Source organism: Mastigoproctus giganteus, chromosome 1, assembly GCF_048544385.1.
Source record: "Mastigoproctus giganteus isolate SK-2022 chromosome 1, ASM4854438v1, whole genome shotgun sequence".
Taxonomy (NCBI): Eukaryota; Metazoa; Arthropoda; class Arachnida; order Uropygi; family Thelyphonidae; genus Mastigoproctus; species Mastigoproctus giganteus.
The window spans coordinates 259,565,389-259,589,085 of NC_143575.1; the positions used below are offsets into that span (position 1 = coordinate 259,565,389).

The 23,697-nt window shown below is 36.4% G+C and overlaps 1 protein-coding gene across 1 annotated transcript in view; it reads left to right on the top strand.

Annotated features, from left to right (window-relative positions):
- Nucleotides 1-23,697, top strand: part of TM9SF2 (transmembrane 9 superfamily protein member 2) — a 118,397-nt gene that overhangs the window by 32,649 nt on the left and 62,051 nt on the right. Inside the window, exons 3-6 of the mRNA XM_090377241.1 lie at nucleotides 1,509-1,602; nucleotides 6,135-6,262; nucleotides 7,790-7,919; nucleotides 8,032-8,177. Coding sequence (XP_090233367.1) covers nucleotides 1,509-1,602; nucleotides 6,135-6,262; nucleotides 7,790-7,919; nucleotides 8,032-8,177 — 498 coding nt within the window. The remainder of the gene's footprint in view (nucleotides 1-1,508; nucleotides 1,603-6,134; nucleotides 6,263-7,789; nucleotides 7,920-8,031; nucleotides 8,178-23,697) is intronic.

Consider the following 23,697-nt stretch of genomic DNA (forward strand, 5'->3'; position numbering starts at 1 on the left):
TCCCTCCTATCATGTTTGGGAGAATTGCAGACACTTTAAAATTTAACCCTAACTTGTGACTTTTTTTCAACATTGACCTGTAATGTTAAGTAAATCTGCAGATCTACACTTAATGTCATTAGTGCCAGCATGTACAACTATATCACCTTTTGTGCCCTTAAAAGATATTTGCTCTGCAATATCAACTTTTGCCCCCGGCAGACATATCCTGGTCCTGTTGGTCCACAAGTTTAATGGGCTCTCAAGAACTGAAAGACAACGATCGATGCTAAGTGAAATAACTAGCAGTCATTTTGCCTTGTAGTGAATAGCTTTCTTGGTAACATTTGAAAAGAATTATGGAAAAATGGGGTGTATAATGTCAGTCAAGTTCCATTACTTTTTTTCTTTACCTAGATTTTTTCCAACCAAATGTAGGCAATGTTAGTGAAGAACATCAGGAAAGATCCACCAGGATATCAACTCAGTGGAGAAGAGGTACCAAGGAAGTTAGGATTAAGCTATGATGGATGATCATATCTGGTTCTTCGTTTGGGTAATTACATTACCACAAAAGACAAAGCTATTCAGATGTACATTTTTAAGGAATTTTTTTCATTAATCCAAGGAGGGTATCCACTTTCTAATTTGATTTTTTTTAGCTTGTTTACTTGTGGCAAAGATTAACTCTGTTTTGTATAGAAGATAAATTGTTATTAAATTTGATTTGCAAAATAATAAGATGAGTTTACCTCAATATAGTACGTAGAATACTTCCGTATGATACTCCAGAAATTAAAACGAAAAAATCTCTGGAGAGTATCATACGGAAGTGGTCTACGTACTATATTGAGGTAAACTCCTCTTATTATTTTGCAAATATTAATATCAACGTAGAACGTATTGAGCATTACAGCTCTGATTCATACTACTATTAAATTTGATATAATTTTATTACATATTTACTTTTCTTCTTGCATTCTGGGCAAACTATTGATGCTATGAAAAAATTAGTGATATTCAGAATCATCACGCCCAAATTCTTAAAGGCCAAGAAATGCAGATAAGCAGAATAATAATTAATGTTTAATCTCTGATTTGGCATTATATTAAGCATTAGATAAGTATTATTAAATGTTGAAAATATTATTTTATAGACATATTTCTTAGATAATTAATAACAATGTCTCACTATACCTTTTCAACTGAAGACAAAACATTCAAGGCAACCTTGGACTTTAATTTTAATCATAGATTTTGTAATTTTCCTGTGACATACAGGTCTATAGTTCTCCTATATCACTCTTTGAAACCTCAATTTAAGGATGCTTCTATTAATAATGCCATCAGTTGTTTGTGCTTTCTTCCTCTTTAAATTTAATAATTGCTTTTCCAGGTTTTTTTACATTATCATAAAGTAAAATTATGTAGTTTTGTTTGACTAAACCATTTACACTAAATTTACTTTATTTGTTCATAACCAATGTTGTAAGAAATTACAGTTTTCAGTTTTTTTCTTATAATTACAGCTTTGACTTCTGTACAGCAAGAGAAGAAGATTCACCTGTGGAAAACTTGGGACAAGTTGTTTTTGGAGAGAGAATTAGGCCTTCTCCTTATAATGTTAGTATATTTATTCATTCTTTTATTATTTCTAGTATAAAGATTATTATTTTTCTATTCCAAGTTGGCTTTGAAAATTTCTGGATTTGCTGGTCTTATGACACAAACTTTCTCTTTAACAGTTGCATATTTGTTATTTTTTTAACATTTATTTATACGAGGTACATTCAAAAAGTTCCCAGAATTTTACTATAAATATTAGTTGCGCTTACTAATCTAATTACCTTCAAAGTACTTTCCTTCTGCATACACTTCCCCTTATTGGTCTTCCCAAGCTATGAAACATTCTTTAAAATTGTGATTTTTATCATATGCAGAGCCACTTTGGCACTTTCTTTGATGTCATTGACTGTAGTGAAACGATGACCCTGAAACTCTATTTTCAGTTTTGGGGACAGCCAGAAGTGTAAGGTCAGGAAAGTAGGGAGGCTGCTGCATGGCTGATTTTTTTTTTTTTTTTTTTTCATGGGGTCGGATCCTGCCATTCTTCCATTTTTGAGGTAGTCTTCGCCTCACATTCTCACACAGAAGTGTCATTTAGTAAGTAGCAGTAATGCTTCTTCTCCTAGTCACAAATTCATGGTACGCTATGCCCTCATTGTTGAAAAAACAATCCGCACGACGGATTTTGTTGCACAAGATTTCTTGGGACATGGAGACATTTTTGTGTGCCATTTGAATGATTCTGCCTAGGTGTTGGGATCATAGGTGAACACCCAACTCTCATCCCCATTGACCACTTTTCTTAGCAAGCTTGGATCCTGTGTAGATTTTTCGAACAAATCTTTGTGATGGCTTTCCTGCAGTCCATTTGATTGTCCAATGGCAAGCATGGAACACACACAATGAACCTCTAAATCTTGCATCAGGATTGTGTGTACTGAGCCTACAGACAGTCCAGCTTCATGAACAATCTCAACAGTCATTTGCCCTGTGATTTCACATGAATTCCTTCACTTTCGTGGCATTTTTGTCATTTTGTGACATTGAAGGGTGTCCACTGCAAGGTTCATCTTCCAGTGTTTCCTATCCGTTTTTAAATTGATTTAACCACTTGTAAGCTGCCAATTTCTTCAAAGCATTGTCATTGTCTCCATGAACATTTTGTAATGTGTCAGCTTCTTAGTAACACTTTTACTAAGTTTAAAGAACTTGATGACATAGACATTTTGCAGACAGCTGTGACAAATGAGTGGAGTGGTTGAATGTATTATGTATTTCAGTATCCTGCTATTTTCCTTAATTGTTCCCTAAACATACATAACTTAACAAATATCAGCGTCTGTTTCTTCATAGACTCAATACTATAAATAGACCCTTTATATAATGATATTTCATATCAGTAGCATGTTCAGAACACCTAACAATCTGATTTCTTTTCCAGTGTTAGAGGTTTTGTTGCTTTTTAAAATCAAAAAGATTTGAACCCATTGCAAATTAAATGGACAAAATTAACAGAACTAGCATGTAGCATGTAACAAGATACAAGCAAAAAAGGACTGATTAGTACAAACGATGTAGAGTGTGAGAATATATGAATGGTCTCATACTGCACATCATTTGATGAGATCATTATCTAATAATAGGCATATCAGAAATAGTTTCTGCAAGTCAGTGTTAATATTAGCCATATGGTAAAAAGAAGCCTGTGGCTTCCTTGCTTATTTTCTTCCTTCCTTATTTTATTTTTTAATTTTTGGCTGGTGTCATGGCAAAAAAAAAAAATTTTAAAAATGAATAAATAAAAATAATAACAATTAAAAAAAAATAATAAATAAAAATATAAAGAAAGATATATAAAAAATGAGAAGAAAAAGGGGGGCATTTTAGATATTGTATTGAAATCATAATTGTGATTACATATTTTGTAAATAATTTGGATTCCTCTGTCATGTTTATTTATAAAAATACAAGCAGTTTTTATTGTTAAATTTTATTTGGAGTATGAAAGTTAAATACCAGGCAACAGCCAGTGTTTGCAATTCCTCCTTTTAAAACTAGTTTTTAAGCTAGTCCCATTGTTAGATGCATAAAATGATGGCTGCAGGATAGATATGAAAAAATATGCTTTCAGCCAGTGAACAGTTGTTGGAACTATTTGTTATTTATTTATTTGTTTTTTTTTTTTTTTTTTAGCAACTAAGCAACTAAGGCCATATTGCTCTGGGGATATGCGGTGGTCATTTCCTGACCCTTCCACATCCTCCGTATTTGGTGGTCACGGGCTTGAATCCCGATCTGATCAAGAAGCGTGTGCTACACACTGCTGCTCCTGCCCACCTGGCTGCGGAGGCGCCAGTTGTTGGAACAAACTACTATCTAGTGTTGTGGTGGAAGTGGATAGTTTGAATAAATTTAAGGAAGAATTGGACAAATTATTAGAGTGGATGGAAAAGATGAATTGAGTATTTTTTATTTAAATATATGTATTTTTGGCTGCTGTATAAGTGCTTCCTTATATCATTTACTAATGAAAGTGCATCGTGCGTGCATGTGCACACACGCACACTAATTGTTTGTTCTAGGGGGGAGAACAATGTACATTTTAGTGTTAATGACCTGGTCTGTACATTATAACGTTTATAGATTTGTTTTCTTTGTTGATTTTTTTTCTTGCCCTTCCTCAACTATCAGTTTCTTGGCACTGTCACTTCATATCAATTTCCCTCATTTTTGTCTTTTGCTCGATGCATTTATGTATACAATTATAATATTTTATTTCATTAAAATTATAGTTATATATGATATGTTTCCTTTTTTATTTACATTTGAATGAATCTATATACACAGTATGAGTTCCCATAAGCTGGAAATTGCCATAAATTTAATCAGCATCAGACTTTTTTTTTTTTTTTATGTGAACCCCAAACACAAGAGGTATTAGAACCTATAGTACTTAGTACCGTGCTTGGGTTGGAGGTTGAGAAGACGAAAGAAGATATTTGTTGACATTGGACTTGAACTTCTGTAGATTGTAATTTTCAGGAAATACGTATGAAGGAAGGTTGTTCCAGAAAACGGAATGAATAAATAAGGAAGATGAAAAGTTGGTTCTATGGGTTTCAAGTTGGACAGTAAATGGATGTTGGCTGGTGGCAGCACGTGTTCAGACTGTTTTGAAAGAGAGAGTGGGAATTATAGAAGGCAATTCAGAAGAACAGTGCCCATGGAAGTATCTATAGAAGAGGCATGCAGCAGAAACAGTACGTCTATGAGAAAGCGAGTGGAGAGACTCTATTAGAGATGAATCATTAATTAACCTAACTGCCCTCTTCTGAATGGAATCAAGAAGCCTGAGAGAGGTTTTGGGGGCATCACCTCAGATGTGGGAACAATATTCCATGGCAGGGCAGATTTGCAATTTATACAGAGTGAGCAGCTGTTTGGAAGAAAAGTAATGGTGAGAGCGAAAGAGAAAACCAAGTTTTTTAGATGCAGAGGAAGCAATATTTGTAATGTGCTTATGCCAAGAGAGATCAGAAGTCAGGGTAATCCCCAAAAGAGATATATCATTTTGCCTAGAAATCGGAGTGTCACTAAAGATAAGCATAGGAGCAGAAGAATCCTTTTTGCGAGATATAAGACAAGACTGAGTTTTAGAAGGGTTGAAATCAACTAAGTTGTCTTTGCCCCACTGGAGAATTACCTGAAGATCGGCATTTAAGGAATTGGTAGCAGATTTTTGAGAAGTTGAAGCTGATTGAGCAGGACAAGGTTTCTCAAAATGGAAAGTGGAATTCAATGTGCTATCATCGGCAAAACTATGGATAGGATTTCCAGTCAATGGAAGAAGGTCATTAATATACAAGAGGAAAAGAGTGGGGGAAAGAACTGAACCTTGGGGGACACCGGCATTAGTGGAGACGTTAGAAAACAGAGAGCCATCTACCATCACCCTCAGTGAGCGATCAGAGAGAAAACTGGATAACCAATTACTAAAAACAGTTGGCAAACCTTGTTTAGAAGACCTTTATGCCAAACACAATCGAAAGCCTTTGAGATGTCAAGAGCAACTACCTGTGTTTCACCGAACCTTTCCATTGAATTAGTCCATAAATGGGTAACATAAGCCAGAATATCACCAGTGGATTGACACTGACGGAATTCATACTGGTAATCGTTGATTAGACGGAAGGTTTCTAGGTAGTTTAAGAGTTGGCTGTTAATCGGCATCAGACTGGCCCCAAGGTTGCCAAATTTGAGGCTTCCAATTATCACAGAAACTGTACTAACCTTGGTAAACACAGTAGCACTTTTGTTTGTAGGTAGGCTCAGTCTTAAAACAACAGGTAGGTTTTGACATTACTCTATACAGAATACTTTTAGATATCTTGTGTATGATAAATTGTTATAGCGTATGAACTTTTGTTTTTCCTTAGTTTTTGATTGATAAATTTATTAGTAAACTTTAACTTTACTAATTTTATGAGTCAAACTATGGCATTAGATATACAGAGTGCATGTTCTCTATTTCTTTTGAAAGTAGCTTATTACTAACTCGATAACTAACAAATGGTACTTTGAATTTTCAGATAAGCTTCTTAAGAGATGTAACATGTGCACCTCTGTGTGAAAAGATTTATGACATGAAGAAAAAAGAAGATGTAACAAAACTTAATATCTTGAAGAAAGGAATGCTGAAAAACTATCAGCATCATTGGTAAGTGATTGTGTTGCATATGAAGTAAACTTTTGGATGATTCCAGAAGAAAGTGAGGTCTATTGTGATTGCTCATGGAAACATCCGTTTCAAAAAAATAGACATTTTTGTAATCTTTTTAGAGGTAATATTAAGGAATATGTAATGAACAGTACATAAATGCATTTATCAAGTTATGTTTATGGCATTATTTTAAAATTAATGTATTCAGATGGAAAATGTTATTGTGGAATTCACACATTTCCCCCCTTTGTCTCTACCTGCCCCCTCTTTTAGTATGTGAGATGAAACAAGCTATTAATTCCAGATCTAGATGCCAAGGATTAAAATAATTATGAAAATGCTCATTAAAACACACACACACACACACACACACAGATTACTGTGATAATAAAAGTGTCTACTTTCCATTTGCTATTGCCTGACACCATTGATCTATCTTCCTCTTTGATTGGATATTAGTAAAACCAAGAATTTTTCTTATTTCTTTGTTTGAAAGTATGGTCTCTTCATTGCTCAATATGTTATTTCCGTTTTTCTTCCCCCCCCAGTGTTTTCTGATTTTTGATCACAGTCTTTGTTTCCAGCTGGCAGCTTCATAGGTTAATTCATGGCTTATAGGTTGAGGCATAAAAACATTAAAATAAAGCTAATAAAGCTAATTTTGTCTTTTGCTCCAAATGAATTTAACTGGCTTCCTGTTTCACTTATTCTGTTTTTATTTTGATGTCTTCCATCTTCATTACTGGATATACAAAATTATTAACTTGCTACAATTTTGGCTATTTAACGTATACTAAGTTTCCCTTGTCTCTCCCAACTTTCATGATGATTTCACTCTCCACATCAATTGGAAGTATGTTAAAATTTAAGTGGAAAAGTGTTATTAAATATTTTTTTCTAAGAAAGAAAGATTTAATAAAGACACCTTTTTCATGTGAAGTATTTTAATTAGTTTATTGGTATACAAAGGACAGTTGGTACAAGTAGACCCCAGACAATCCCAATAACTAAATAAAATTCAGTATCAAAATTTGTCTTCGAGCTTGGAATTCACCCCTTTCCACCATCATCCGAAATCCAATTTTAGACCTGGAAGATGGGTTTTGATATTGATATCCAAACATAGCCCAATATACTTAGTTGTTGGGATCATATTAATTAAAATACTTCATGGAAAAGTGTCCTTGACTTTGATATAAACTTTCTGTTTTATTTTTTATTTTTAGTTTTATTTCTTTGTACAAATAAGTTGAACTGTTATTTATCTTTAGCATCCCTCTTTTATTATAAGTCTATGAGATGAAACAATCTTTTAATTCCAGATCTGGGTGCCAAGGATTAAAGTAAGAACTTATGATAATGTTAAAAAAAAAATAATAATAATCCAAAAATCTGTTGTTACATGTCATTATGATAATAAAAATAAGTCTCAGTTTTCTATTTCATGTATAATTTATTAAATATGTAATATGTAACAAGTTTTATATGAAATGATTAAGGGTGTAATTTAATATTTCTTTATAGGATTGTTGATAACATGCCAGTTACTTGGTGCTATGAAGTGGAAGGAAAGCAAAAATTTTGCTCTACAGGATTTCCAATGGGCTGTTATGTGAACTCAAATGGTATGCCCAAAGATGCCTGCATTACAAATGTTAGTATTCAGTACCTGCTATTTCATTTTTCTAATTTTATTGTGCTCCATTTTATGTTTGCCTTAAAATATATGCTCCTAATGAATTATAAAATTTTATTCTTCTTTTTAGAATGTTTTCAACAAAAAGGACACATTTTACCTTTTCAACCATGTAGACCTCATAGTCACTTATCATAGTGGGTCAGAAGAAACATGGGGAGTTGCTTTTAAAGAAAAAGGGGGCCGTATAATCAGTGTTAAAGTTACTCCGAAAAGGTAAAACTTGTTACTTCCTCTCCATTGGTTTTCCTTCTTCATCTTATATATGCTTACTTATACAAATTAAAATCATACGCACAGATCTGAAATTTCTTTGGTCACCATTAATGATCAAGAAAATATAAATTTTTAAATTGCAGTTTAGGTTTGACCCACCATGTTTGCACCTGGTGGGTCCCAAAAAAACACATGAGCACAAAGAAGCCCAGAAAGTCATCTGTACAGAACTTCTACAGTGCTATGAGAGTGAAGGAGAGGTTTTTCTTTTACCCATACTCACAGGTGACGAAACTTTGGGCCACCATTATGACCCTGGAACGAAGAGACAGTCATAGTGGCACCATCAAAATTCACCGTGCAAGAAGTTCAAAAGACAGCTTTTTGTTGGCAAAGTCATGGCGACAGTGTTTTGGGACAAAGAGGGATCTTGCTTGTGTGCTTCTTGGAGCATGGCACGACAATCAACTCAGATTGATATTTGGAAAAGTTGAAAACCTGCATCTGTAGAGTTCAACTGGACAAAAACCTTAATGAGGTTCTTCTCCTTGACAATGCACGACCCCACACCAGTCTGCGCATGATGGAGGCTGTTGCAAAATTGGGGTGTACTGTTCTTCCTCACCCCTCTCATAGCCCTCATCTTGCACCTTCAAACTATCACCTCTTTGGTCTGCCGAAGGGTGCATTCTGTGGAACCCATTTTGTGGATGACGACCAGATCAAGCAGTGTTCACAAAGCCCTCCAGAGCAAGAGTAAGGAATTTTATAGGATTAGAATACAGTGTCTGACTCAGATGGCAGAAGTGCATAGAAAATGATGATGACTGTGTAGAAAAATAAGTGTGTTTATTAATGATTGAGGATCGAATGCTATAAAAGACAGTTGTACTAGTTAAATTTTCTGGGGGAAAAAATAGGAGGCATTACTTTCGTACTGCTCCTTGTATGTTTTTAATTGTACGAATTTCTTCCACGTGTTGCCTCTGTTCATTTAGATTCTTTATGTTATTCATTGACAATATATTGATCACCCATCATCTAAGAGACCAATAAATCTCAAAATGGCTGTATCAGTGGTATTTTGAGTTTTAAATAAATAATGGATTTGCATTTTTTTGGTGTGGCTGTTTATAGCATCATTCAAATCTCTTAAGAATGAATTTACAAGTGATTATGATAGCACAAATCAGTCCTTCTGAACTATTAGCCTAATGTTTACTGTTTTCCTAAATGCTGTCCTATTTCTTGTTAAACCCTAGCCATAGCCAAAATTAACTCTTAATGCCTGCTAGATATCATCAATCAGTCTTTCTCTTGGTCTGCCTCTCGACGTATTGCCATTCATTTTTGCTTCAAGATTCTGCTACCCACCGTATTCCATCTTTTCTTCATGCCTATGTTACCTTAAATTTGCATTTGCCTTTGGATATATGGTACTCCAAGATTTTTTCTGATTTCCTCATGGGGGAAATTGGGAAACAACTTGGGGTATGAAATTTTCTCATTTGTTGATATGGTCTATCACTTCCATCTGGTAATTCTATTCATTTTAAATTCTCAATAATTTTTGATCAATTGCTTTATTTCTTACCCAGCTCTCAGTCCTGTAGGTTAAAACAGATTTCAAAACTGTGTTATTAACATCTAATTTTGTCTTTTGGTTAAATTCTCTTTTTTCTACAATTGGATTTGTATAACTGGCTGCCTGCACTTCCTACTGTACTTATTCACTTGTTTATTTTGATGTTTAATCTTTTATCTTTCATTAAAGACCATCCCTAGATTCAAAATTACTAATTTGTTTCAGTTTTTGGTTATTTAGTCTTAAATTTTTGTCTCTCCAACTTTTATAACTTTTGTTTTTGTGAAAGTGATTTTCATGCCAAAATTCTCTACATCCTTTAATCTCTACATCCTTCAGGGAATCTTGATAATCTCCTAAGCTATTATTTTACAGATATTATAACTATTATTTTATTTTAATTTCTCCCACACTAAACTTTGAGTAACTTGCACTCTTTTATTTAACAATCCATGAAATTTATAAAAGAACTATTGATAAGGTGCAGTCCTGCCTTATGCCAGGTTGAATCTTAAAACATTTTAAAGTGTTTTTTCCAGTTCTCATTGCAGATTTCCTATTTTTATACAATATTTTTTATTCCACTTAAATTTGGTACAGCAGATTCCAGATACTTTGTCATATGTTTTAAGATCAACAAACCCTAAGTACAAGTTCTTGGTATGTTCTCATAACTTTTCTGTAATTTGAATTAGCAAATATTGGCCTAAAATCTGACTGTTCTTTCCCATTGTTATATTAAATAATACTTCCAACCATTTTCTCTAAGATGCTTGCATATACCAGGACTGATCAATAAAGATTGATCATAATTTTTTTAATTATTAATTATCCATATTTTGATGGTCCTTTTCAAAGTAGTTCCCATTTGATGAAATGCATTTACTCCAGTGTTTCTGCCATTCTTCAAAAACATGGTGGGAGCTATTTTTTGACATGCATTTGCAAATCACTTGTGATGTCTTTACAGCTGCTGATAACTGAAAACATTTTCCTTGCAGCTCCTTTAACTTTCGAAAAAAAAAAAAAAAAAATTGCAGAGTGCAAGATCAGGGCTGTAGAACAGATAAGGATCACATTTGACAATTAATGCTGGCTGAGTACTTGATGACAATATGAGCAATGTGAGATCTCGTATTGTCATGATGCAACATCCACCCATTAGCGTGCAGGTGTTGTCATTTGTGATGAATGTGATCCCACAAAGTGTGCAGTATACCCTGAGTGATCACTGAATTATGACCACCTACCTAATACTTCGTAGGTCCTCCTTTTGCCCTCAGTACAGCAGCTATCCGACGTGGCACTAATTCAACAGGATGTTGGAAGCGTTCAGGATGTATCCCCAACCAAGCTGTGTGTAATGTGGTCAGCAGTGCAGGTATGGAGGTGATTGGTGTATCCAGATGCCTGATATGCCTTTCCATAGTGTCCCACAAGTGCTCTACGGGATTGATATTGGGAATTCGGAGGCCATTTGATATGTTGGAAGTCAGAACTGTGTTCGTCAAATCATTTCTGCACGACAAGTGCCCGATGGCTCGGCGCATTGCCATCTTGGAAGACACCATTGCCATTCGGGAAAAGTGTAACATAGGAGGGTGTACACAGTCAGCAAGCAGTTGATAGCTGAGACCAGTGATACGTTGTTCCGCATGCACCAGAGGTCCAAGTTCCTGCCAGTGAAACACATCATACAACCACCTCCACCGGCCTGCACTTTTGATACCGTGCATCAAGAGCCTCATGTTGTTGGCGCCAAATCCATACACAACCATCCTCTGTGTTGGAGTAAATAACGTGACTCATCCGACCAGCACACCCTCTTCCAGTCTTCTAACGTCCAACTTGCATGCTCTTTGCACCAAGCGAGTCTTTTATACCAATGAACCTTGGTTAGGAGAGGATGCTGTAAGGGTCATCTGCTGGTATAGCCCATATGTGCGAGTGTGCAACGTATGTCATGCCAGATATTGCTCTGGGTTGGCCCATGTTTTATTGGGTAGTTAACTCTTCAACAGTGCTGTGCCTGTTCTCCTCTACGAGTTGTGGGATCTGGCACCCACCTCTAACATCAGCCTTTCGCTGACCTTTGCAGTTTTGCCATAGGGGTGTTGTTTGACCATTTTGATGCCAGTCCTGGTACACTTTAACTACAGTGGCTCTCGAACAGCCCACCAGTTCAGCCATTTGGGAAATCGAGGCAGCAGCTTGTTGAGCACCCACAATCTGTCCTTTATCAAGGTCCGATAAATCCTTCCTTTTACATCATGCTCGGAATTTTACTACCTACTGAACCACTGACACTTTATCTATGCTATGTAGGTCGACTAACTCTGCACTCATTCCTCACGTGGTCAATGGGTCGCATTCAGTTTTCATAGGGGTGGTCATAATTCAGTGATCACTCGGTGTATTTCTGTAGTAAGGTCTTTTAACAGTTGTATGACATGATACAACATACTGGTAAACCATTCCTTGAATGTCAAAGAAAAAAATGACCATAACCTTTAATGCAGAAGCTACAACTTTTGCTTTTTATGGTGTTGGCAATGACATAGACTTCAAATGGAACTTTGTTGCTACTCTCTGGATTGAAACAATGAAGCCATGTCTCATCTGCTGTTATCACTATGTGCAGAACCTTACCATCTTCAGTAACTAACAATTGCAGCTCATGATAAACCTCCATGCGAACTTGCTTGATGCTCAGGTGTGAGTAGTCTTGGAACCCAGCATGCACAACGTGTCATATGCAAATGGCATGGAGAATACCATGCCTGCTTCCTACTGATATTCTCAACATCTCTGCTAGTTGCCTTATTGTTATATGACAATTTCTCATGATTATAGAATGTGATTAATCGGCAGTTCTAGAGTTCCAATCAGTGATTGGAACTGAAATCATAAATTGGAACAATCAGTGATTGGAACTCTAGGAGTGCCAATTTTTGTGATTGAATCACATCAATCTTTAAACATTCTAAACCACCTGTGAGCTGTGCTATATGGAAGCATAACTTCACCATAAGCCTCTTTTAACACTTCATATGCTTCAGCCGCGTGGATAATGTGCCTGCCTGGCAACCCAATGGTCGTGGGTTCGAATCCCACCTCTGGCTTGGATCAAAGTACTACAAAAAAACCTTGGGAGGTGCATTATGGCCACAAAAGCCGATGCGTCAACAACTACCAAAAAAAAAATATATATATATATATATATATATGCTTCAGCAACTACCAAAAAAAAAAAATATATATGCTTCAGCTAATATTTTCTTGAGAGGGAAACAGAATTTGAGAGTAGCATACTGTTCCTTGTGTTTCACATCCTTTGTTATATAGGCGAAACTGAACAGGCATAAACTTAACCAACTGCCAAGATCACACCATGCGCATGAGTCAGCTGCACATTTTTATTTTGGTCTTAAATTCTGCAGCTCAGCTAGAAATAGCAAGCAGTATAGTTGTTCATGAAAAAATTATGATCATTCTTTATTGAACAACCCTTGCATTTTATGAAATCTATTATGAAGTGAGGTTGCTCTGTAATTTCTACATTAAGCTTTATTTTCCTTTCCCTTTTTTTATATCCAGGAAATAATTGAACTCGTACACCAACCATTAGATGAATTTTACTGTAACTAAAATTTTACAAATAACAAAAAAAATATAAAAACATTATATAATTTACTATAATTTAACATAAACTGATGACTGCATATTATGGTATGCTAAAACTATAATAAAATCATTTACTATAAAATATGCTAAAATATAAAGATTAAAAGCGCTTAAAAAAAAAAAAAACCTGAAGCTTTCGAGAGCGTCAGCTCTCTTCTTCAACAATGATGAGACTTCCTGCAACCTCTCCTATATAACAGGCTCACACCTCCACACGTGGTTCCCTCGGGTTCTTGGGCAGAACTGGAAGCGGAAATGGCTCTGGTACGTGGCAAACAAAATCGTTCATCCGTACTGCGGATAACTGCTTCAAAAATAGGATGTATGCATATACCTCTCTCTTTTCATGGTATTCTTACTGGATGAGCCAATTCGTAAACCCTCTAGCGACTTACGCTCCCAGTACCCATGTGCATGGTCCACGATGATTGCATCCTCTGGGGAGATCTGATGCTGCTTCTCCCAAAAATGTTCGGCCACAGCAGACTTATAATTGGTGGTTCTTATAGCATTTAAATGCTCCCCCAGACGATCCCTGAGCCGTCGTTTTATTTCCCCCTTTTTTTATATTGGTGCAATTAATGCCTTGTTATGCCTGTGCAATTTATGCTTTGTAATACCTTCTTGAACTTGTCCTTCATAAAATGACTTCTGGATAAAGTGATGTAACTGCCATGATGCTATCTTTCCTCCAGCCTTCACCATTTTGGTTATAATGTCTTGTACATCTGCTGCCTTTCAATATTTAATAATTTCCATGACTTTTTCTTCTATTCAGTAGAAATGGTATTATTGTTAGGTTTAAATTTTCCCCACTTCAATCCTTCAGCTCTTTGTTTAGCAGGTCTTCAAAGTATTTTCTCCTTCTAAAATGTCATTGTCTTCTGTTTTTACTATGCTCTTATCATTTTTGATTATCTTAGTAATGGTTTTTCCTTTTCTGAGATTAACTAAAAATCTCAGAACTAACCTTCCCAATATGTGTTTTCCATATTTTTCCAAAAATTTTATGAAAATTTTTTATATCCTCTTTCACACACATCTTAGCCTTCTTGCATCTTTATTAGATATATGTGACCTGGACTACGAAAAGGTGGTTAAGTGCAAAAAGAAGTTTTTGAGTAAACAGCCATTAAAGTAAACACAATTCCGTGCAAGGTAGACATCTCTCGCAGGCCTCTGCTCACGGTGGGCAACAACTTACAGAAACCCCAGCGAAATCTGCTTTATTTTATGACATTCTTTTAGAAGAATATGGACAAAATACATCCCTTATGTGACAATCATGAAACCAGCTGCTGATCTGTGTGATGTTTGTGGAAGTAATTCTCTTATCTATTTTTCAAGCCAAGAACTGCAAGGATGAAAAGAAAAAACTAAAACTGAACAGTGCTTTGGACCACCTCCGGAAAGCCAGAAATCAGATATCGTATTACCAAACCTGGTGAGGCAACTCAGATATGACTAAGGTAATATCTTTCGATTTTGCTCAAACAATAAATTATCCAACAAGTCCTTAGCAACGAGGTTCTGCTTATTTCAAGTGCACACGAAAATGTACAGTATTTGGTATAACTAATGAAAAAGAAAAAATTCAGTTCATCTATTTGATTAATGAGGAACAAGACATAGGAAAAGGTCCAAATTGTGTGGTGAGTTTGTTGCAACACTACCTGGAAACTTCTAAAGAAGCTGCCATACCCTTGTCCTACTTGCAGACAACTGTGTGGGACAGAATAAAAAGGCGCCTCCGTAGCCAGGTGGGAAGGAGCAGCAGTGCGTAGCACACGCTTCTTGATTAGACCGGGGTTCGAGCTCGTCACCACCAAATACGGAGGATGCGGAAAGGTCAGGGTATGACCACCGCATATTCCCGGAGCAATATGGCCTTAGTTGCTAATGCTCCTAAAAACCAAATAACAGCAGCAACAGAATAAAAATAATACAATGCTTCAATATCTAATGTGGAGAGTGGCAAAGGGAATGAAGCAGTGTATTCTCCTCAATTTTCTCCTAACTGGTCATACTAAGTTTAGTCGTGATCGGATGTTTGTAATATTTAATGCAAAGTATGCTGTCAGTAATATTGATACCCACAATGACTTGATAAATTGTGTTATTACCTCCTCCCCTGTCTCTGCCAAACAAGTGACTTCGTTTGAATGGGATGTATACTTGAAGTAACTTTTTGAACAGTTAGCTGGGATTACTAAATACCATCACTTCATGATTTGCCCTAGTGGAGTAGTGAAGGCAAGGAAATTTGCTGATAGTAAGGACATTGATGAGTTCACTCTTCTATTAAAACCATTGGATGGGAAGATTCCAAAGGTAATCAAGCCAGGAGGACTGTCGCTGGATCACCAATGGTACTTGTATAACATCAGAAGCCTAGAAACACAAGGATGTGAAACACTTCATCTGATTCTTCCAAAGCAGATGAAGTGCCCCCACAATTGAATAAAGAATTGAAGAGGAAAATGGGTGAACGTCCAGCGTGAATGTATGCTATTTGTTCTTAAACTTGATAATTTTGTATGAGTATTTCTGTATGTCTGCTTTTTTTACGGTAAAAATTAGGTATGTTCAATTTTTAATTCTTAAGTTTCCAGTTTTTATTCCCCATTATTAGGTACAAATTGTGAAGCACCGAATTGAGCTAGAGACCTGGAATTGGGTTTTGTTGGAAAGAACGTACTTTTTTCTACAAAAATCACCTAAAACCTCATAATCGATATCTTGACACATTAACCACCTTTTCATAGTCCAGGTCACTTATAAAATTTAGATGTCAAAAATTTATTATATTTTTCTGTTCTCTAACTGCCTCAACTTCTTGGGTCCACCATAGTTTTCTGAATTTCTTATCTTTTTTACAACTTTCGCTATAGTTCTCTTAAAACTTTTTGCTATTCTTTGTCTAAAATTATGTTAGCATCAGGAATGCCATTTATCTTTTTGACAGGATATTTAATGGCTGTTTGCAGATTTTGAGAGATTTTCAGCTTTTGTCCATTTTAACTTTTTTTTATTGCTGATTACTGTTACCAGTTATCTTTTTTAATTTTTTCAGTACAAAATGATAACATTATTATGATCTCAAATCCTCTACATAGCTTTGCATCTTCAACTAGTTTAAGATACTAACTTTTCTATAATGATGTGGTCTTTACCTTTTGAGTGAGTCTATTTTCCATTTAAAATTATGGGTATCTTTATACTGAAATACTTTGTTTGTAATTGAGTGCATGGCTTGCACAAAATTCTAATAGCCTTCTCCCATTATTATTGTTAGGTTGACAAACTTTACAAACTTCTCTGCAGATGTAATTGTCATTTCCCATTCTGATACTTAACTCTTCGACATTATTCTTTCTTTGAAATTTGGTTTCTACTGCTTTTCCTAAGATATTAAAGAACTGTTCTGTTTCATTTTTTTTTTTTTTTTTTTTGAGCCTTCAGGTCATATGTATAAATTTTGTCACCCAACTTTTGGTCTTAAATTTTGCCCATATAACTCTGGATAATGCTTCCCTGCCAATTAAATTTTCTTCTGAACTAGTTTTAATAGCTATTGATATAACCTCTGTGATGATATCCCTACTACTTTGAGAATAAATTAATTTATAATTATTGTTTTGCTGCAGCTCTCATCTTCATCCTGTTGTTTTCCCTGATTTCTGCTATTCTGATATATTGATCTGGTTCATTCTGATCAGATTGTCAACCATGACCACCCAGACTTTCTGACACAAGCTTATTAAAGTCCAGTCTAGTTTTTCTCCTGTACAGGTGACCCCCGCTTAACACTGATAATTCGTTCCGGTAAAACAGTGCTAAGTGAATCCGCGCTAAGCGAGCGCCGCATTCCCATAAGGTAACATATGTATTTGTGAGTTGCACTTGGTGCCATAGGATATTTCCTAATAAATAATAAACGGTAGTGAAAAGATGCACAAATGTCGGTCAAAATATTTAATATTCAAATATTTGTACATATAAAATATTCTGCATTACATACATATATAATTATGTGGTAACTACTTACCGTATTTCCCCATGTATAAGATGCACCCTTTTTCAAAAAATTTGGGGTCTAAAAACTGGGTGCGTCTTATTTTTTTTTTTATGAAATCCCCAAACACGAAAGGTATCAAAACCTATAGTACTTAGTACCGTGCATGGGTTGAAGGAGAAGTATGGGATGGGGGGGATGCCAGAAACTTTGCTCTAGAGACTAAACATGGGTTTCGCCACTTCAAGCCTCCAATAAGCATACAGTGGTTGTAGATTTTTTTACTTGCATTTCCCGCTTTTTCATGCTTGTCTTTGTGCTCGTTGTTTCGCACTTGTTACCGGTATATTAGGTTACGTTTTGCCACGTTCTGCCCAGAAATGGCTCAGAAAAGATTTTCGTACAGTGCTGAATTCAAGTTAAAAGTGATCCAGTTTGCAAAAGTGAATGGAAATTATGCTGCTGAACGTAAGTTTGGTCTTCCTCCAACTGAGAAAACAATCCGACACTGGCTACGGGAAGAAGAAACCCTACAGAAAATGCCACGGCAGAAGGCCATGAGAGGCAAGTCAGAAAAATTGCCTGATTTAGAGAGGGAATTGAAGATATGGATTGAAGAGCAAAGGGCAATTGGAATTCCTGTGTCCACAAAGATGGCTCAGCATGAGGCAAGAAGAACTGCTGATGAAAAAGAAGTTACTGATTTCAAAGGAGGACACAATTGGTGCTTCAGGTTCATGAAACGGAATGGACTAAGCATGCATACACGCACCAGACTTGCCCAAAAGATGCCTGAAAGCTATGAGCAGAAGTTCCTTGAATTTCATTGTTTTGTCATTCAATGTCAGAAGACACATCGGTTTGAGTTGGGACAGATTGCAAATATGGACGAAGTCCCCCCCTTCAATTTGATGTCCCAAGTAACAGAACTGTTACTTGGGACATCAAATTGAAGAGCTATTATACATGAAAAGAGCTATTATACAGTTGTTCTAGCTTGTTGTGCCGATGGAACCAAGCTGCTTACTATGCTGATTTTCAAACACAAAACAATGCCAAAAGAAGACATTCCCCGAGCAGTGATTTTCCACGTTCATGACAAGGGTCGGATGGATCAGGATGGGATGAAGATCTGGTTTGAGAAAGTTTGGAGCAGGAGACCAGGTGGGCTCTTACGCAAACCTGCCCTATTGGTGCTTGATTAGTTCAGGCACACATAACAAAAAACACAAAGAAGATTGCTGCAGAGCAAAAAACAAAACTTGCCATCATACCTGGAGGCTTGACATCCCAGCTCCAACCACTTGATGTCAGCATTAACAAACCCTTCAAAGCTGCCATGAGAGACAAATGGAACCAATGGATGAAGTCTTCTGGGGACAATTTGACACCAGCAGGAAGAGTGAAGAAACCAACTATAGGAGAAGTTTGTACCTGGGTGAAAAGATCCTGGGATAATATCAAGATTGAGATCATTGTCAAGTCATTTAAGAAGTGTGGCATTTCAAATGCCATAGATGGAACTGAGGACGAGGCAATATATGAAGACAGTGATTCGTCATCAGACACAGATGAGGACAAGCTAATGGATGGGAGTTTTGGCAGTGATGAGGAGTTGTATGAATTTTATGATGAATAAAACTTGTTCAATAACTTTGTAATACATTTTTTTTTTTTTTTTTTTTTTTTTTTTTTCAAATTTCGGGCCCCAAAATTAAGGTGCATCTTATACATCGGAGCATCTTATACATGGGGAAATACGGTACGTATCAAAATTAAACTTAAAATTCCAATTAAAATCATGAATTTAATTTATCTAAATTGATTTAATTTAATCGATGAATTTAATCATGAAAAATGTGTCGATTTTGGGTTGTACCTTGGCCCTCTTCCTGGTAAACTAAAAGGGGTTTTAATTTTAAATCCCTCACAGCATTACCACCCAACAATAAAGATGACCGATCCTTCGCCGCTTTGAAACCTGGCATGTTTTTTTCTTCTTTCAATATGAAACTTCTTTTAGGCATTCATTTCCAAAAAAAGTCCTGCTTCATCTATGGTAAAAACTTGATGAGAAGTATGACACATAATACCCCTCTTCAAAAAAGAACTCAAGTTCTTTTTTGAAAGTTTCAGCTCCTTGATCTGCACTTGTGTCTTCTCCCTGGATTTTAAACCTATTCAACCAGCCCTTACTAGTTTTAAATGGTTCCACATTGGTTTTTTTTTTTTTTTTTTTTAGGTGAGTTTTCTTCAGATCATTATATAGGCTAATCTTTTTTTTTTTTTTTTTTTTTTTTTTATATAATGTTTAACTTAAATGAATTCTGCTTGCAGTGTAACAGCTGACTTTCCCGCTGCTAAAATTAATTCTTTATTTTTTATAATTGTTCTTACAGTTAAACTTGCCAGTCCTAAATTACAGCACACATCCTTTTGTTGTTGACTGAAATCAATTTGCTAAAAATTTAATTTTCAAATTCAGTCTTTTTTTTACATTTGTAGTCCTCGTACTGCATCTAGACATTTCTTTTTTATTCTTATTCGCCATTATTAACTCTTTGAAAATGTAACTGCATTGGTTGCATTAATTATGATTCAATGTTTGAGTAAACTGTTTGTTATGCACAATGTCTAATACTATACTGAATGATGACTAGACTTCAGATAAATGCATATAACGCAAATATTACAAGCAATAACTTCAACATTTTTTAAAATGTTGATCTCGGAACTATGTAACAAGTCACTGTACTGCAATTAAATTAGCATATGGGAAAATTTCTCAAATCAGTGTGTGAAATGTTTTGCTATTCATTTTCAAATTATCAACTCCATTAAATGAAACGATTTTGTTGAATATGCCAAAAATGCAATCTGTAAAAGAGCATTATAGTGATTCGTGACAGCGTTATAGTCAGATACAGGTTATAATATAAGAACAGCATTATAGCGAATCAGCCTAAAGCGAACCACGTTGTAATGAGGGCCTGCTGTAGTTTGTATTTATAGAAGAACAAGAAGAAGAAGAACTCTTTATTATATACGGAAAGCACATTGCTGTATACAACTCCCTTCACGACTACAAGCCAGGGATTTACATAAAAGAAATCACACAACATAATAAGCAAAAAAAAAAAAAAAAAAAAAGCATTATGACTCCTGAAAGGTTTGAACACTGGGATGATGGATTCAAGGCAGTGATGAATAGGTCTCCAGGAGAAGGTTCTAATGTCGTCTGACGTGATCCTGAGAAGAAAGTCAACCAATTACTTTCTGCCTATATTCCTTGTTGACTGCGAATTTGTAGAAGTCGCTGTACAAGGACTGTATGTCTTGCAGCATTTGCACGGGTAGGAACCGATCAGTTAGCTTTAACCGGTTTGGAATGGCCTGTAGGATTGGATTAGCCCTAAGGCTTGGGACCAGGATTCTCCATCCGCAGTTAGGCCAGAAATCTGGTACTGAAATAATGTCGACCATCATTTTGATGGCAAAGACGAGTCTTCTCTCATGAATGATGGCAGGAAGATGTCTGATGTTGAGAACTGCCGTCATCTGGGTGGTCCTTGGTGTAGGGGGAAGCCGAAATTTCCATATGGCCCACTTCAGTAGCCAGAATTTCCTTGCGAAAATCCATCTAAGATGGGTCGTAGCAGTTGAAGTCCAGACTTCGGTGCCATAGAGTATGACCGGATAAACACGTCTTAATATATCTGCACCCAACAGCCTGGTCATGGACGTGCATTAGTTGTTGTTTAATCATCCACCGGAGTCGACAGAACTTTATTTGCAAGTGGTCTATGTGCGGTAGAAAGGAGAGCTTTTGATTAAAAATAACGCCCAGATCTGTATGTTGTTGGACAGCAGAAATCGCGCATCCTCTTAAAATGGGTTGTACTATTGTTGGGCTCCATTTGAGAGAGAAAGTCAACTGTTTTGACTTCTCAGGATTGATTTGAAGTCCGAAACCGGAGAGGAAGGCCTCAAGGTTCCGGATTTTCTGAAGGATTAAGGTATTGATGTATTCAGCAGTGTCTCCAGGGCTGATGGGAGTAAACAGTTTTATGTCATCGGCAAAGGTGAGGATGTCAGTTCGGCCTGTCACAAATGGCACGAGAACAGCTGAGAACAAGATTCTGGACAGGACCCCGCCTTGTGGGACTCCAGCTGTAATAGTCCTGGTATAGCGCAGATTGCCATCGCGAACAATAATGGTCCTATTCTCCAGCATTGTCTGAATAAAACAGAGCACGTCTCCACCAATGAGGTAATACTCACGTAGTAGCCTTGCCAGTGCATGAACGGATACAGAATCAAATGCTGCCTGGATGTTGATATACGTAGCGGTGATTTCCGAACGGTGCTAAAATGCCTCAAGGATCTTGGTAGTGGTGACTAGATTTGTAGCAGTGGATCTTGACTGGGTAGCATAGTGGATCTGCGGTAGCTGTTGTGGCATAATTTGGATGGTTAATGTTCTTAGAAGAGATTTCTCATAGAGCTTTAATAGGCATGATGCGGAGGAAATTGGACGGAAGTGACTGGGCTGAGAAGCAGTGTGTTTTCGGCAGTGGTCTTTCTAGATAGACATGCCACCTAGGAGGGAAAAAATTTTGATTAAGGATCTTGTTAAATAACGACAGGATAGGATCAACAACAAATGTACTGAGGCATTTCAGCATAAACTGAAGAATTCCGTCGGCACCTAATGCAGCCGTAGGTGCTAAGCTATTCATTGCGTCGATCAGCTGGTATTTAGTGAGGTGAACTGAATTTAAGGGGTCTGTCGAAATCGGATTGACTGGGAATTCCATTGGCGTAGTGGATTCTGGCTGAGCAGCGAACCTAGTTATATAGTCCAGCCAGCTGCTCATATTGAGTGAGTCAATGGCATCCTCTGATTGGATTCTATGGAAGGGCTTCCCCTTATTTATGGTATCCTCTAGGTAAAGTTTTATTGCCTCCCTCTTGTTCTGAATAAAAAGCGCCCTAGCTTGGGAATAGGCAGTTCTGTCCGAGGGTGAGCCTGAGTTTTTCCACTTTGTGCAAATTCTGTTTAACATGGAAACTTTCAGAGACTTTTGGATTCCACCAGGCCTTTGAATGCTCTGTGATGGTTAGTTTCTTCATTGCAGCATAGAGAGAAACAGTGGCTATCCATCTTGTCATCAGGTCAATCCCGAGTTCGGGATCACATTCCTCAAGGACATCCCATGGGATTGCTTGAGCCGCATAAACACACATTTCAGGATAAAGGTACTTGGGCGCTGTAATTGTTTTGGTTGTGACTTTCCTTTTTCCAGAAGTGATGGGCAGAGAGAATGATGGGGTTATGATCAGACTGTATGTTGCTTGTAGGATTTTGATTAGCCACACAATTTGCTCATTTGCTTTATGTACTCAAGGTGTTGTTTGTTCCCCCGCCCACCCTTAGTGTAATACAGACCTCAATCAGGTTACTCTCCCCCCCCCACGAGGTGCCTAGCTTCCAAGCTTTTGTAATCCATATATCTGTTTTTCTTTTAATATGAATATTTTTTTGCTATTTTCACCAGATGAATCATCTATCTGTAGTCAGTTTCAAAAGGCTTTGTCTTTTATTAGATGTGGTATCAAGACCTGTACTCCAAATGTTGTCTTACTGTTGATATGTATAATGGAAAATAACCTTTTCCAAAATATATAGGTGTGGTGAATCACTAGTAATACTCTGTGCACCTGCTTATGCTGAATTGAACTTTCATGTCTGATTGTATCATAGTACCATCTCATCATTTGCACCCTTAAGCTCCCTCCCCTACCAATGCCTAAGTTATTCTCAAGTTATTTCCCAGATGTAGAACCATTTAAATGTGCAAGATTTGTAGACAAACAGAGTGAAACATTCTTTGTTTCTTTCAGTAGTAAAAAACTCAGTCTGATTTTGAAATATATATATTCTAAGAAACATGCATTTTAGCAGATTAAGAAAATACCCAGGACCTTTTGAGATGTGTATAATGGAAAATAACCGTTCACATCAGAAAGTTCAAGTTCAAGAAGTACAATTGAATACTCACTGTGCTGTAAGAAAACAGGCTTTGTGCTTCTTGATGGGATGGGATGGGATCCCAGCACATAACATCCCTTTTTTTTTTTTTTTTATCTTATTTGCAGATTTCATACCTCTGAAAGCATGAACTGCAGAGGAAACAAAACAGTATCGGCAAGCTGTGTACACTTTTGTAAGTGCT